The sequence below is a fragment of the Patella vulgata genome, chromosome 4 (assembly GCF_932274485.2).
Source record: "Patella vulgata chromosome 4, xgPatVulg1.2, whole genome shotgun sequence".
NCBI classification, from domain to species: domain Eukaryota; kingdom Metazoa; phylum Mollusca; class Gastropoda; family Patellidae; genus Patella; species Patella vulgata.
The window spans coordinates 71,805,613-71,823,934 of record NC_065882.2 but is presented as its reverse complement, the minus strand read 5'-3'; the positions used below and the strand labels follow the sequence as shown (position 1 = coordinate 71,823,934).

General features: G+C 32.7%; 1 protein-coding gene across 2 annotated transcripts; it reads left to right on the top strand.

The window, feature by feature from the left end:
* Positions 1 to 2,159: 2,159 nt before the first annotated feature.
* Positions 2,160 to 13,822, top strand: LOC126817501 (SKI family transcriptional corepressor 1). Of its 2 annotated transcripts, XM_050544513.2 has the most exons (9): positions 2,160 to 2,367; positions 6,576 to 8,095; positions 10,125 to 10,164; positions 11,538 to 11,612; positions 11,951 to 12,001; positions 12,494 to 12,568; positions 12,841 to 12,915; positions 13,067 to 13,132; positions 13,704 to 13,822. In XM_050544513.2, the coding sequence occupies exons 1-9, from the start codon at positions 2,322 to 2,324 to the stop codon at positions 13,796 to 13,798; spliced, it is 2,043 nt and encodes a 680-aa protein (XP_050400470.1). In that variant the 5' UTR covers positions 2,160 to 2,321; the 3' UTR covers positions 13,799 to 13,822. The 2 variants fall into 2 exon arrangements, with proteins under 2 accessions (XP_050400470.1, XP_050400471.1); XM_050544514.2 differs by lacking the exon at positions 2,160 to 2,367 and having other exon boundaries at positions 6,524 to 8,095.
* The last annotated feature ends 4,500 nt before the right edge of the window (positions 13,823 to 18,322 follow it).

Below are 18,322 nucleotides of genomic sequence, written 5' to 3'. Positions count from 1 at the left end.
CAAGATGATGTTGTTAATCTTCAGTTAAGCATAACATCCTCTTCTTATAATTACCTAAACCATTAAATCGGGTAGGCTACGACGGAGAGAATATGTTTTAGTTATTTGTATTATAGACGGGGCAGGACATGCTTACTTTTTTTTTAAAAACATCTGATAATCAGTATTTGTGTATTGCATATAATTTATATATTGTATAATACGAATTCTTGTTTGCCCGCTTCCATATATTGTAATGTTGACATTCCCAGTCCCTTCACGAAAAGTCCACGAAACCAAGATTTCTTTTTCCAGTATCATACATATTTTACTACATGGATTTTCTCTTTCTTTGTCTTTCTGCATTGGCCGAGAAACTTCATCCCGATTGTCCGGCGTGGTTTCCCCCTGTCAGTGATGCAGGACGGAGCGCCTGACAATGACAGCTGTCTAGTCGTTCGGATGGGACGAAAAACCGAGGGGTCCCGTGTACACATTGGCGTGCACGTAAAAGATCCCTTGGCAGTTGGAATTCGTACACCGTAGCGCCGCTGCCCGGGCAAAATTTCCCTCATAACACACTGTATGACGTATTCCAGTTTTCATTAGCCCAGTTTAGGAGCAGAACAGTAGGATGTTAAATCCCATTTCATTTCATTTTCATTTCTTTGTCTTTTATTGTCCTTTGGATATATTGACTGATAGTCGTATTGCAAATAGATGTTATTTTCGGGCTAGATTTATTTATTAAGGCCAACTCAAGATTTCGTCAAGGTCGCTGAGATGTAAATAAAGTTAGGGTACGTGATTGTTGGCGAGATTGTAGGCGAGGTTTAAGCATTTGGGGGAGAGGTTAAGTCTTCAGATAAGCACTGAACTAGGATGATGAAAATTTGGTTCGTGGTATTTTCTAGTTTTATTAAAAATACATGCAATACATTTGATTTATATGCACAGTTGGTTTCGCTGTTTTGGAGGTTTTGGTGGCGCTGATGGTATTCCTTCGGTGTCGCTTGTGGTATTCTGGTATTTTTGTTTCTGAAGAAAACAGAATAAATTTGAGGCTCTCGGGTGAGAGCCACATTAGTGTATTTCCTACTAAGGATTGGATTTTGACCAAACTTGAAGTTGGCCTTGAAATAGATCTTAACGTAATTTTCGTTTCGTTTATTCCTTTTGTTACACCACTAACCGAAACATATAACGAAACGAAATGTTTATATAATTTCAATTAGACGAATATACCTGATGCATATATTATTAGATCGGAAGTTGAATGTATGTATAAATTTGAGGAGGCGAAAGGGGGTGGATTTAGATATTTGATAATCCATATACCTGTCACAAATATTGTTGTTTATTGAAAAAATAAACAACTTAGAAAACATTAATTCTTTCGAGACTAAAAAACAATTTTGATGGCTATAAAGATATGTTCCAATTAGAACGTTAACCTCCACGAGAAATACTTTGTGGACATTCACATATATAAGCATCTTTGAATTTACATATTTTTTTTTAAAGAAATATGACATATTTGTCACGAACGGGTTAGTGCAGGAAACTTCTATAAACAAAATGTCAATCTGTTTTATTTTCTGACAATAGAATAGCTGTTTACCAGGACTCGAAAATGTTATACCAACCGCATTTAGTGATCAAAAAATGGTATGCGATGTACCATTCGTGTCAAGGCTTCCCAGAATGGCAAAATATTCTTTACTGTATTGAATTAAGATAACATAGATTATATTTTAAAGAAAAAAAAACAATTAACATCAGTAATGTAATCACATATTATAACATTGAATTAGGCGACAAAATCACGAAGACCTCCTGTAGTAAGGGCTTTTTTTCTTGTTTAAAACATTTTATTAGTTCCGCCTCATAGACCTTTGACTGACTACTGGAATATTTAACAACATCCAATGAAAAATCGTCTGGAGATATCGATCCGCCGTAAACACGCCCACTACCAGTAAAATGTCTGGTGTATTGTAATCATAATATTCCTACGATTGATTGAATCTGTCAATGAAAATTAACCATAGAGGACCCAAACAAAACAATGCAAACGTTTGCCATATGCTTTAGGAATCGTCAGAGCGTTATTAATTATGCACATGGAAATTTATAAAGATAACGGAGCGAGAGATGGATGACATTTCGGACGACTGTGTGTGAGTATTAGAGGATAACACAGTGCAGATTCCTTCTCTATACATTATGAGTAAATCTCAGAAAAAGTTTACATAAAGCTTAGTAATTGTATTAGTGATAGCCTCAAGTCTGGACTTTAAGATTTTAATTGAAGATTTCAAGTTTTAACGATCAAGTTTTCAATGATCACAATGTTGAAAGAAGAACATATAGGATTAGATCTACAAGGTACTTTTATTTCATTTTTCTTTTTTTTAATTTGAAATGCTATCATATTTGTTATCTTTTATCCAAAATATAATTATAACCAATAGCCCAAAGGACGAATTCGACAAATCTAGTTAGAGCATAATTCTGACTAAGCCGACAAATTGAATGACGGTTCTCAGTTAAAATGATTAAGCACCCGAGGGATGGAGAGAAATTTTAATATAATTTTATTTTAAATTTTATTTCTTTTTTTGTAAATATAATTGACTTGTGAACCTATCACCGCTTACAATTATATATATTTGTATTACGTACCCATGTTTATCTATATATAAGGACGAGTGTCGTGCTCGAGACAGGCTATACTTACATAAAAATTCGAGCAGAACTAATTAGACTAATTTACTGTTTTCATCTACCAATAATTGGGTATTTGACAAAAGTAATTGTATGTTAATTTTACAATGATTTTGTGAAAGTATCTATGAATAATCTTATGTAGCGGTGGGTCATGTCATGCAAGAGACAGGTTATGCGTCTGTCATCTAGAGCAACAGAACCGCTTCACTTAACTGAAAATATTGTTTCTAATTATGTATATATATTTTATTTTAAACATTTAAATATGTTAAGACGATGCATTCATTTACTAAATGAACATCATTCACGGTAATCATTTTTTATTTTTATTTTTATTTTTTTTTTTGGGCTAAATGTAATTCAAATGAGTATACACTATTTACTTTTTTACACTATTACAAATATATCAGCTGTCTGACATTTTGTAATTATAATTACGAGACCTGAAATGGCTTAGAATAATAGAGACACCAATCACAATGAATTGAATAAATTCATAAATCAATTTCCGAACTATTACAATCTTAGATATTTAAATTCCTGAAGAACAACTATGTATTATAATATGATTGTTTCTCATATAGCTGTCTATGTTATCCATACATTTGAAATTAAAAATATATACTTAATAATCATAGCCTAAGCATGCCATTAAAGAGGCCAGACTCAATTTTTAAAAACAAAAATTGAAAAGGATTGATGCCCGAAAACTTGTATCAGATTACTTTTCTTTTGACACTATTAAACATGTTTAAAGGAATTATTCGTTTTAATTTCGGTGATTTATCAATTAAGATGATTTTATGGTGTTCGGAAAGATCCTAAACAGTTTATTGCATTCTCATGAAGTCCGGGAACCTTTTTTCAAATAAGAGTTTTGCCATTAAAAGGTTAGACAGAGAGTCATGAAGAATAAAACTAATTACTTGATTTAAACTCATTTAGACATTATGACTCAAAATATTTAAAATAAGCAATTGAATGCATAAACATTGTTCTTTAGGATCATTAAAATTATGTATAAACAAATTATTTACAATAAGCAACTGAATACATAAACATTGTTCTTTAAGATCATTAAAATTATTTATAAACAAATTACTGCTATAAGACGCATATAGCACAGTCCAAATGTTTTAAAAAAAGATGATCATCATAAAATATTATTACTTACATTTTTCTAATAAATTAATTTAATAATATGCCACTGTTATCTTTCATTTACTTTTATATCACGTGATTTATTAGTTAATTATTTAAAATAAGCATAATCAAAATAAACTTTATTACAATCTAAATTGTGCTGTTTTATTGCATTTGTACTATTATGCGTGTTCCACTAAAGTACATTAATTATTAGGTGCGTATTCCATTGTAACTGTACCGTTATGCACCGTTATTGTCTCTAGTATTTTTTGTAATCTTTACACGTGCCATTTGAATAGCTGTCATACACAAACTAAACTTTTACAGAGCGTGTCTTAGTTCGTTTCGCTAGCGACACTAAATGTCACTTTTTTATGTTAATTATTTTGCAAGGAATAACATAAAGGTATCGTATATAATATTTATAACCAACTTGGTTCCTAACTTCGCTTTTATCATTGTTATCAATAATTGAACTTGGTGTTTTTCTTTCTTCATATGTCACTTAGGAATACCCCCTTTTCTTGCTATTGTTGTAACCATAATTATTGAATATTAGATATGATATAGTCACGTGATGATCATCCATCATCAATGTTACTACACAAAAGTAGAAAAAATATTAGTTAGCAACGATTGTTAGAAATAAACAATGTTCAATTTTTTTTATTTTTTTTTTTATAAAATCAGTAGGGAGGGGTTGAAGTTTGGGATGTGCTTGGTCGTCTTAAGGGGTTTGGGTTCATTATTTTAAGTTTATGCATATACGGCATATTTTTATATTCCATGTTCGATCGTGCTATGACAAGATCTTCTGTTTCCCTTCAACCTATATGGATATTTATTGTTACTTACACAATGGTGATATATAGATATATCACAAGATACTGATCTGAATTGCATAGTTTACTATGACCATGGGAAACAAATTTATTGAAATATAAATGGATATATCTTAAAGACGTTTAGAATTTCATTTGGATAAAGTTTTCTTTTATTCTAAATTGTTTATTCTGATTTTATTTTTATACAAACACAATAATCCCGGTAGTATTATAATACTATTTGGTTCATGGGGAAGAAATTTTAATAAAATAAATCAAAATGATTTTGATTATAAATGGGAACATAGCAGATCATAAATTCCAACAAATCAAATAATTTATTGATTTATCCATTTAAGCTCGATATTATTTTGTATCTTTTAAATTATGATTGTCTTGTATAGAAACACATTAGCGTTATAATCAAAATTAATCAAACATTGAATTAACCAGATTTAACAATATCTAACATCATTATATTGATAGTGTGACTAATGTGCATTCATGCGAATAAATCGACATCAATAATACGAATGGTCTCCATTCTACTCCATAAAATGGAGTTATACAGTTTAAGAGGAATTAGTTTTTACTGTTATTGGCGATAATTTCATTTACAACAATGAAGTCTAATATAGTCTCAATTTACAGGGACGGTATTGATGACTAAATTCTAATAGAATGAATGAGGTGAATACTTTAAAGTTGCATCCGTAAAACATTAAATACTTGTCCTACATTGACTGACTATGTAATATATTTATCCATATATAAGCACCATGAGGCACCTAAGACCAGTTATAGGTTGATAAATAGCACCTTTTTAAAAACTTTTAGAATCCTTTCAAACCGCTATTGTCTGGTTTGTTTCTCTCCCCTAGCCCGTCTTGGTGATCGAGAATAACCTACCATATGGTGAATGTCTCGAATATCCCGAGTAAGCCTGTAATTAAAAATGAGAAGTAAAAAGCGTGGCGGGTATCTATGGAAAAACGTGAGCCAGACCCATCTCACAATTTAATTAATCCCCATTTTCAAAAACTACTCCGCCATGTCATCATTTTTTTTTTAAATTCAAAAAACTGTTAAATAAAATACAGTGTTGAACTTTGATTCAATTACTTTACGGTGATGATAACAATGGCTTCGAAATCTCCAAATAACCAGAGCACATATGTTAGGAGGAGGAATTTTGAAGCGGAAAATAAAGATTCTAAACATTAACTTATGATAACCTTTCGATATACGTAAGCATGTATGTATACTGTATATATATACCACAGTTATGTAACTTAGAGTAAATAATCTTTCCACAGAGAGAAATGGTGTTTTACGTCCACTCGACACAAACTAGGTCATTTCGGGACTAACATATGGCTTAATTTTATTTCAATAATTTACTTGCGCGTAGGGGTTTTAGCAGTGGGAGGAAACCGGAGGACCCGGAGAAAACCCACGAGGTTGAACAGGCGATCCTACTCCTTGTCACGTACAACCGGAAAATCGAAAAAACGCCAGTTGACTCAATGACAGACTTTATGATACAGCGCGCACACGCTAACCATTCAGCCACCCACCCCCCCACATTAAATTAAATGGTGTTTTGGAAATATACTTAATACTTTGATAATTAAATGTTTTTGACCAATTTACATTATGTTTTCACAAATTTTAATAGTTATGGTCACAGTCGTCTTTTGTATATCATTCCCACTGGAGATGGTGACACTCATCTTGGACCTACTGATTCTGTTCACCGTTCCCATTGGAGATGGTACTAAGAAAGATTTATCTTTGTGTTCACGTATGTTTGAAACCAGCAAACATTCTATTTTTTAGCACAAAACACATGACCTTTTGTCAAACATATTTTATATTCATAAATAGCATCTTTAGTTTCAGGAAAACTTGACAGGATGTCACCGGAAACTGAAGGGTCATCTGATCGAATGAACACACCCATCTTAGATGATCTTTCTAAATCTCCGTCTTCACTGACTTCCTCTTCACCCTTGTCAGTTCCTACTCTCAGCCGTAACAATACCTCCAACAGTCCAGCTATTCGACAGAACCAAGTCACCACAGTCAATCTTCATAATGTTAATATCGTTTGTCTCCGCATCGACAATAAAGAGAGACTGTGCTTAGCTCAAATTTCTAACACTCTACTAAAGGCCTACAGCTATAATGAAATTCACAACAGACGGGTTGCACTGGGTATCACGTGTGTTCAATGCACTCCAGTTCAGCTCGAGATATTAAGACGAGCGGGTGCCATGCCTGTTTCCTCCCGAAGATGTGGAATGATCACAAAAAGAGAAGCAGAGCGACTGGTTAAATCATTCCTGGAAGACAGCACTCCACCAAAACTACCCGATAATTTTGCGTTTGAAGTGTTGCATGAGTGTGGGTGGGGTTGTACTGGATTGTTCGAACCGTCGCGATACAATAGTTCCCGAGCAAAATGCATCAAATGTAGCTTCTGCAATATGTATAGTTCCCCAAACAAATTTATCTTTCACAACCACCGTATGCCCAACTCAAAATATCATCATCCAGATGCTGCTAACTTCAATTCATGGAGACGCCATCTAAAGTTAACCAGGGAAGCTGAAAAGGGTGAATTCGCGTATGCCTGGGAGGATGTGAAAGCCATGTTTAATGGTGGAAGCCGAAAGAGAATTTTAAACAGTATAACTATCTCACATAGATCCCAAAGTACCGTTGATGAACCCAAGAAACTAAAGACCTCTCATGATGGTTCCTATTTATCAAAGACACCATACGCTAACCAGTATCCATCATATAATATGTTCTCCCCACCAAATAAACCCTATCCATTCTCACCTCTACCTTCGACAAATAATTTTGGACTTAATTATCCCCATGCTAAAGATCTACCTGAAACAGCTAAAGCTAGCCTTAGCTCTAACTTGTGGGGTTCTCAGAGTAACCTCCCTTTCCAGGCTTATGATTTATTTTGGGCTAACACTCTTGCGTTCTCTCGTGGTGGTGGACTTCGAAACGGGTTTTACAATAATGTCGTGGGCAAACCCCCGATGGTGTCGGAAGCTCAACCTTTCAAACACTCCGTTGATAAACTCACAAATAAAAAAGAAGACGAGGGAAGTGATAGCGGGAGTCATGACAGATTCTCAGCGTTTAAGCCAGTAGGAAGAAATACACAAACACTAGTGGAAGAAGATACGGGATCATTAGATGTTGATGATTTGAAATGTGAAGGAGACCATGAAAATGAAGAAATTGACGTAACCGATGAATCTGAAATAGAGAAAGATAATTACAGCTCTGACGAAGATGGCGATCTGAAAGAAAAGAACGATAGCATCACCCAAGAACAGCCGAAGTCTCCAGTCGATCAACAAGACGAATCATCAAAACACCTCAATTCAAAGGTAGGCATTATTTATATTAAGTACTTCTACTTGTCAATTAAGGGTTGGTATTTCCTCAGTACGCATAGTATGCCCATGTTATGTGATTTCGGGTACGTCGTATATGTACGTGGCATGCAGTATTATATTATCGGGTCCCCTGTGTAAAATGCTTGAAAATCGCGCAGAATTGTCATCAAGTTGCCAGAAGCGGGCACGCATAAATTGTTGTTTGATAGGGATGCTTATGATGACATTTTTTTGAAAATAGAATTATCCGTAATTAAGGACTCATTATTTTGTGACAATCCAATGAAAACGAACAAAAGCCTTACTAATTCTGAAAACCATTTTATGAATAATATTTCTGTTTTGTCAACCATTTTATGAATAAATGAATAAAGGAAAGATTGTATGTAGATGTATGCATCTAAATATATTTTAAAAACTTAATTATGTTTTTATTACATATATATATTAGAAATAAAGTTGTTTTAGGAAGGAAAGCTAGGTTTTTGCGAGTACTTTCCGCTTTATCAAGCTTCTTCAGGCAAACTTTGCCAATTCCAACAATTGATGTGACGTAATATATTTACTGATTATATTAAATTGATGTCATTTGGTCCAAAAGGAGAGAATAACTTATATTAAAAGATTCCAACGTTATAATAAAAAAAATATATAATACACATTGATCTAGCAGTTCATTAAGTAAGATTAAATTTGATATAGACGATAGTATCATTAGCAACTAGGTTTAATGATTAGGTACCGACTCCGCCTAATCCAATCAACTCCAGTTGATTAAAGACTGTTTTTTTATATTATATTTCGCTCAATTCCCTAGTCGAATATGATCAATGTTTATAACTGTACAGATATGAATACGGATAATAATATAGCATTTATCACAACCGTTAGAAATACCCAGAGGAGAAAACACGCATTCAGACAAAGGCTAACTATTCTAACGAGAGAATTAAGCTCAATGAAAAATTTATACCGTTTATTTACCAAGCAGCTAACAGAGGTTGGACAAGAATGCCAAAACAATTGAAAAGACTATATTAATTAACTCCTGTCTATTCGAGCAATAATTTTATATATAACAATTATGAGTAAATGACAAAAGAGCTTCCTTTTAGTTGCAGTTAACCAGCCCCAGGGTTTAATAAAAGCTTTTCAAGTAACGATTAGGTCTTTGTGAAGAAATCCTCGCCGGATGTCGCTAGAACATTACTTTTGTTCGCATCAATAAAAAAGATAATCATAATATAGAAATGGCCGCAAAGAGTTTTTTTTTTTTAGTTTCATATTTTCTTTAGAAAAAATTACTAAGGCTGTTTATTAAAAATATATATACTATATAATAGTAATTAAATACAACGGCAGTTAAAAAGATATATCTATCATTCGTGTCTCGTATTGATTGGCGCAATATAGCCCGATTAGTGCTGACGTGCCATTTCGGTAGAAAAAAGATTAAATGTTTTCTATAACTCAGTGGAAGTGCAATTGCTTCGACAATTATTTGCTCATTAGCACCTAAATCAAAATTAGATATTTCTTAAATTTTTGGCAGGTTTTTTTTTTTTTTTTTTTTGTGTGTGTGTGTGTGTGTGTGTTTTTTTTTGTTTGTTTGTTTTGTTTTTTGTATGCGTGCTATTGTCATTTATAGGGGGAATCATTAAAATGGCCTATACCATACCTTTTTCTTACCATTAATTAGCATTACCAATTTATACAATTTAAGGTCTGTTTAATATCTTTTATCAATGAACGTTTCGAATACATTGCTTATCATGGTTGATTATGTAATTGCACTTTACATACGTTCATATTGATTCTTTGTCTTAATTAATTGATTTATTAATTAATTAATTAACTACGTAAATGCTCTGTACGTTTCAATGAAAAATTATTAAGATATCTAGAATTAAAATATGCTAGTCAATAACAATTAATAGCTTTTTTAGTTGTCTCTGATTCACGTTTATAGATCGTGTATTTATATTATTATTATGTATATTTTTCTATGTATCTATTTCAGGATGAAGAAAATGAAATTATGCCAGACAACACCGAATTAGGTATTTTTAGTTCTTCTTAGCTCTTTTATATCAACCACAAAATTAACTAACAATTGACATCTCCGACTTTAAGCGCATTAGATCAACACTCACGTTTAAAAAAAAAGACTATTTTGTTTTATATACCACTGAAAGACTTGGCTGTAAATTGTTTTATTTTAAACATTAATTGTACTGAAACTGGTCCTAAAGAAATTTGAAAGCCATAATTAAAACTAGCAATGTTGACGGAGATATGAATCTTAAGTGTTTGTTTAATGAAGGGGAAATATAGGTTGAGTAAAATGGCTTCTTTAATTCTTCTTAACGTAAAACGAATATTCTATTAACATGATTACTAGTTATTCATGTGAAAATGCCTACCCATTGTTTTACCCTTCCCTCGGGACAGACCAAGTCATGTACCATTTGAGCTATTAATTAAAGACGTTCCACTTAGTGATATTCTGAAACTAATTAACAAAAACTGACTGCACAAGGCTGAATAAGGTATACAGTAATGAACTCCAAGTAATATTAATAAATAAATGAATCATGATATGTTTAAGATAAAGTTCGTCGCACATGCATAACTTTTAGCTTAATTAACATCACTGAACAATATGTATACCCCATTTAAGTCATGGTCGCAAATAGAATAGTTGATGTTTCGTTCACCTTTGTTAGGATAAATAGAGCTATATATCTATATTTATATATATGAAAAGAAGTCACCTACACCAATTGATATAATACATTCTTTCTCAGTCGATTTCACTAATAGTCCCGGTGAACCACTCTACTAACTTTCAGTATAATTGTCTGGTAAAATGAACCCTCTCACTGACCGAAATCTAAAAATTTGTGCTATGATTTTAGTTCTCAGCCATTGAATAATCAATGTTCTTAAAATGTTGTAGTTGAAGTTTTCATGAATAGTTCCCCAATCCTAAATAAATGACGTATTTTGTATGACACGATACATAAATTCACAATGCGCATTTTCACCCAGTTGTAGTGATTACCCTATGTAGTGACTCTACAATATGAATATACAATGATTAAACACATGTGGACAAGCCGATTTCGCTGTCTTGTTTCACCAGTAAGAATTCGATTCTAATGATTACACAAGTTTTTCTAGATCCTCACTGGCAGAGTGTGGGTTCAGGTTTATGAGACTATCGTACTATACAATTAGATATTTTATATTGGAAAATATTCAAATTTTGATAGTATTCGCCACTTCATAACCACGATTGATAATTAGGTTAATCTAATTGATGATAATAACTTTGCAAGAAACGTTGTATTCATATTATCAATACATTACATCAATAAAGACAACTTCATTAAAGTAGGGTTAAATGTAATGTTATAAACTCTTTCTACAGAATCTGAAGTTGATAGAGTTGATGAAGAAAAAGTAAAAAGTGTGGATCAACACTTAGCTGATTCAGGATTCTCTGGTAAATATTTTCAGTAGTTACTAACATGAATGTCTGGAAAGTGTTTGGGGCAGTGGTGAAACCGAAGGGTTTAATTGTATGACATGGGAAGCCATTGGAAACATAATTTTGACACTACGGAAAATCGTTCAGAGTCCATAAAAATCAAAATATCATAAAAAGAACCCACAAATACAATTTAAATAAACTGTGTTGTGTTTTTATTCTGCTCAATCGCTACATGTCTCTCCCTGGATTATACCTTGGGCTCTTTGTTAGTGTAATTTAATTCATCCATGTAATTAATTTTGTAAATTAAATGTCAGCCACAGTTATCCAAATATTTTGTTGTTTTGTAGATCAATCAGATAAAGAAAGTGAAGCAAAAATACCAGGTGAATTATCTAAAGGTAAGATTTCATATTTATTTCTACATTTACCTGGGAATGTGATTTTTACTAAGGCCACTAGAGGAATACTATATGATTTGCCTCTTAATATAGAATGTACAGATATAATGTACCTTGTCGAAGATTCACCCGACACCGTAGCTAATCGTCCAACCCAACTACAAGAGTTGCAAGAGTATATTAATGTATTTTACACAACAAATAATATTACACGATGATTGATCAGAAACGCAATATGTGAAACCAGCTAAAGCAATATATCATACTGCATGAATTATTTGTAGAAATCTGGAAATATCAGATGAGTTCCCTCATCCGTAACGAATGGTTACTTTTTATTACCAAGTCAGACACTTCTACTGAATTATAAATCATAAAATACACGAAAGAGAGAATATACATACACTAAATAACATGTAGATTGCTATAAGAACAATCAACAGTGATAATAGTCTAGTATGTGTTTATTATTAATTCAATTTACTTGAACAGAATCTTTATATAGAGAGTTACAAAAAGAAATCGAACGTAAAAAGAGGATGGAGCGTGAAGTATTAATAATGAAAGGTGAATATGTATATATTTTTCTTTGTTACAATTTATCGAACATATAATTTGATTGACGCCCGGTAATAAATATTATAACATATATCACCACTCTATTGACCAGGCACTAAGTATGACGTCATCGCAGCCATGTTGAAATTCTAAGTCCGTCAATTAATGCACAATTATCCAAGGAACAAACATGAGTGATCTTAGGTCTGTTTGTTCTGATTTAATTTTAGATTTAAATTTTTTAAAAAATATATATATGATTGTTTTTGTTTATATAATAGATACGTATCTAGAACAAGTGAAGAGGGAAAAGTCGTATAGAGATGAAATGGCACAACAGCTACAAATTGTGAGAGGTAGGAATCATTTTATTTATTTACCTTCGCCGTGCGTAGCCGATCCCGTCTTTCTATTTTGTTACTATTGCGTTTATTTTATTTAAATTCATTCAGTTCTCTATGACAAATATAATACAATAACAAAATTGATATTGTTCTTGCATTTCAGAAACACTGTCGAATGAGTTAGATCAAGAACGGAAAGTGCGATTTACACTCCAACAGAAACTGAAAGGTTTGTTTTCTTTATACTTAGTCAAACTATTCATTAACTTAAACTATTAGTAAGTACAGGATGACCTCACCGTACATAAACAAAACCCATAAGACAAAGCCGTGGACAACACATGCAATATACACAGACATTGCGAGAAATAAACAACAACCATATTATATCAGAAATATGAGTTTTTTCATTAGTTCAAAATAGTTTATTTGTTCATACTATTCTGTAGTTCACGTTATTGCCAATTTCAAGCTGTCCGTTAGTTTGAACTATCTAAAATTATTCTTATGTCAAACCCATTCTATAATCATTTCCAATCATTTGTTTTCAACGAGCTTTAAAAGGGTTAATTTCTTCGACATTATTATTAATTTGCTCGGTAAATTATGTTGTTTTATTTAATCTATTTATTATTTTATTCGGATTGTTATTTTATTGCTTTTTTTTCAAATTATTGTTATTTTATTCAAATCATTATTATTTTATTCAAATTATTATTATTTTATTCAAATTATTATTATACTTAAAATCTATACCTGTCCAAATTAGTCCTTTGTTTAATGTACTTTATTTATTTCAGAAGCTCATGATGCGCTTCATAATTTCTCATGTAAAATGTTGGCCTCCAGACATTGTGATGACTGCCCTTGTCAAGAAACAGGAATGAATCAGTGAAACACAAATATATATATATATATATATATATATATATATATATATATATATATATATATATATATATATATATATTACTACAAAGTAAAAAGGCAAACAATGTGCATCTTATCTTTTGTCGCATGTGATTAAACAGTGTTAAGAGACGTGTAAAGGTAACCTAAAAAAACTGGTGATAATCGTTTCGTTATTAAATAGTTAACAAAAACGAGGACATAAATTATGTATGCTTAACAAATTGACTTTATATGCTCGGATATGTGAGAGTTTATTTATAGCGAAGTATACATGATATTTCATAATAAATGAACTTACAACTAAGGAACTACATATTTAACGATGAAAATACGTTTTTCACATTTATGTTCATAGAAAATATAACGAATAATTTTTCAAAGGGCTTTAAATTGTACACTTTTGTAATCTTTATCGATAGATAAATCGTTTATTCTTGACATTTTGTTGTATATTTATCTCATGTGGCGAGAATTTAGTGCTATATATTCATTTTGTATATTATTGTGTCTTCTGGTGAGAAGAAGGATATTGTTATTTGTAAAATTGTACATTTTGTAAAAATATAATAATTGTTTGTTTGATTTAATGAAGTAAATAAATGGATTCTGACAATGAAAGGTAACGAGTAAGACTCCCGATAAAGGATAAGAGAATTTTGTATTATTACAAACGAAAGAGGAATTATTATAAATCTACTATGTATTGTATTGTTATTTCTACAGATCATTATTAAATATTTGAAATAAAAACTACCTTTAAAATGTATCAAATTATTACCTATCGTTTAACACTAATTGTTCAATGCTAACCTGGTAGTAAGTTGCGAGATTAAGATAATAATGGTATAATCCATCCCAGTTGATCTTTAGAAGTGGGAGACGACCGGAGTACCCGAAGATGTCGGACGAGGTTACGCCCCCCCCACCCCGCCCCCCGCGCCTCCATACACATACCCACAGTTTGCATCACGAACAGACCAGTGATCGAACGCTTGACTTGCATAGATAACACCCATTCTCCAAACCCCACTATTTAAGCAACTTGCCTAATGGTGGCCATTGACTCGATTTTATATCCAGTATATGAAATAAGGTTTAACGTCCTACTGTTCTGCTCCGACTGGGCTATTGAAGACGGTATATCCAGTATAGCTTCCACGTCAGGAAAAACAAGTATTCATACCGTGTGCTATAGGTAGTGGCAGCTGTGGTGACCAAGGCATGACATGCTTAGTTGTCTTAGTTCCCAGTGTGGACATAGGTTATCAATAGGCATACACGTAATATACGATCTCTGTTTTGCAGTTTCCACTGGGCGGGTGGTGGTTGGTTGCGTGGTAACGCCAAACTTTTCTCCGGCAGCTGGTATAATGAAGACGTGCATAGGCCATGCAGTGTTCTGTTAGTGAAATTTTGCCTTGACAACCGGAGTTGCGACCTTCTTTTATTTCCAATTCCAACTGTTAAGGGTTATTTTACGTGCACTCCATTGTATACACAGGTTCTCAGTTTTCCTTTCCACCCGAAAGACTACTATTGGCACTTGTCAGGCCCTACATCCTTCACTACGGTCAAGGGAAAACCACGGCGAAAAATCAGGGGGATCTTGCTGGGCAAACACCGGGTGAGCTAGCCATCGCATTACTCATTGAGCCACCGCGGATTGCATGGTTGTATACTATTACATCAAACCCATCAATACCCTATATTACACAGACAACAAAACAACAAGTACAAAGCAACGAACAGTTTGAATAAAAGTTATGAATCCCAAAACTCCCAAAAGAGCAAAAACGTATAAATAAAAATTCCAAAAACACTGTACTATGCCGATTCAAAACGTAACTAGCTTTTGTGGCAATGATATCGCACCGATATAGGCCTACTGACAAATAGAAATAATTGAATACTGCTATTGATAGTGATCACAGATCCTCATCTAAATACTTGTTCCAAATATTGCTGACCCTTTTAACTACAAACTACCTATAAATCCCAAAACTCAAAACTTGCAGAAAGAGTAAACATGCTGAGCTTTTTGAACAACAAAACCATGGTAGCAACAACATTCTGTTTGTGGTTCAAATATAACAATAATTCTGACCCGCCGGTTTTAAGATTAATGTATTGGGCGATTATCGTAGTTTAGACTATGTATTGGGTGAGTTACTTGTGACTAGAACAAAAGCCTCATTTGCATACTACAATTTGCGAATTGGCCATAGTTGTCAAACTCTGAACCCAAATCAGACTAAACGAACGAGGCTTTATAATTTATAGTTCGTTGGTTAAAACTGTTAAAACCGTCTCGTTTAAAGTTGCCTTTCTTTGTAAGAGTAGCGCGAAAAAGCCTTCAATCCGTGACTGTAATTAAATATGTCGGCGGTCCCTAGAGATGCTAGCAGATGGAGACCAGAGACAGACAAACAATTAGTATTCCAGCACTGTTAATCCGGGATTGATGATGTAAATTGAATTTTTACAATGTTCTCTGACAACATTAGTCCACCTAATAACTTTCAGTTAGTGATCAATTTACACAAGAAATCAAAACGAGCAGAATAAATGAAATGCTTCTTAGCCGTTTCAAACATGGTAATTTGAAAGCCCTCGAATGAAAAACGCCAGTTAAAGGTGTAGAAATTAAATGAGTAAAGCTCTAATGGTTGATTTTGGGTGTAAATTAGATTTAAAGTGAACGTGATTAGGGACCTTAATGTGAGCCTCGTGGCCGAATCGTTAATATAATATTACATTAATAAAATTATGGTTGACAAATTGACCAAGCAATCTAAATGAAGTACCACATAGCCTTAGCACTGTAGCTATGGTGCTTCATATTTCTAGCTGTTAGATGATATGTATACATAATTAGAAAGCAGGGGTGGGTTAATAGCATGTGCGATCAGTATTAACCAGAACAAGCAACTGATAGACCAGTTTAAATGATTATATTGATAAATAAACTACCACACGAAAATGCGTTATTGTGACAGCAAGTAGCCAAATGACCCTATAATAGAGATAAAATGTTGGGAGCAGAGTCCTGAGCAAAGAACTCGTTTAAAAAAATAAGAACAAATAGTAGGCTTTAGGAAACGAAATTAGGTTGAAATAGAGACAAAAGACGATTTCTTCCATTTACCATAGATCCATTTAACACTTATTTCTAACAAAGCCAATAATTTATAAAATGAATTTGGTATTTGAATATTAAAATACTGAAGTGAAATATTTTATAATCAGCAGGTGGAAGGAAGGAAAGGGTTTCATTTCTCATTTATATGACATACTATCATAAAACTTGTCAGCATGTCATATTAAAATAATTCAACCTAGGTTAACATCATCGTAAACACTACCATGTGTTGTGTGTTAACGTTAATAGAAGGATATGATATGTCGAATATGAATATCTTGTTCTTGTCCTTTACAATACTTTGGGTACTATTCAATCTGATTAAAATACAGATCTATATTTCGTTTCGTTTTTTATACTTTCGGTGGCCTACACTACATGACTGTACTGAAGACAAGTAAAACGAAATTTTAAACTATAAAAAACGAAACGAAATAGGATCTGTGTTTTAATCAGATTTGGTGCTATTGACAAACCAAACCGCCCTGTTCTTGTCGGTGATGAGTAGGACCGTTTTTGTGAAAATTGCAATTATCAATAATGTTTTCAAGTTTTTTTATGAACTCATTTATTTTGATATGATATGTGTAGTATATGCATACCTCTAAGACGGGTTTAGATGGCCGAATGGTTAGCAAGTGCACGCTGTATAATGTCGTGGTTTCGATAGACCCATACGCGGAAGCGAATTATTGAAATAAATTGAACCATATGTTAGTCCCGAAATGACCTGGTTTGTGTCGAGTGGGCGTTAAACCCCCGTCTCTCTCTCTTGTCCGTCACATTTGGTAATAATTTGGGCGCTATTTAAAAAAAACATGATCTTGTCGATGATTAGTAGGGCCAGAAATTATTTCCCGAGTAGTCCTTTGGGGCGAGTTCTTTCTTTACATTAAAAGATGCGTCATGGATACTCGAATTTCTTGATTTTACTCTTGATGTACACTATTGTTATTGTAACTGAAATGTCTGAGTGAACTTTGACGTTTATCTTACATAGATGTAAATTAAATTTGACATCTTTAATAGATTACATCCTCATCCCACACTTTCGATTTCTTCCTTATACACCTTGACAATAACTGAACGGCCAGTTATGATTAATCTATCTTACAGAAATATGATATTAAACATAATAACAAGTGAAATATCAAAATTCAATTAATTTTGTTTCCATTTTTAACAGAAAGAAGCACACATCGGCGACCGAGACGTGGAAAGAGTTTTAAAATTAATTTTATAAAGACAATTCAGTGCTAAGGGGGAACGAATGAAAGAAAATCTAATTAATTTTTTGATTAGAATCAGTCAAGTAAAATTGATTTAATATTCTAGACATTATCTTCCAGTTTCTTAGATTTTAATATA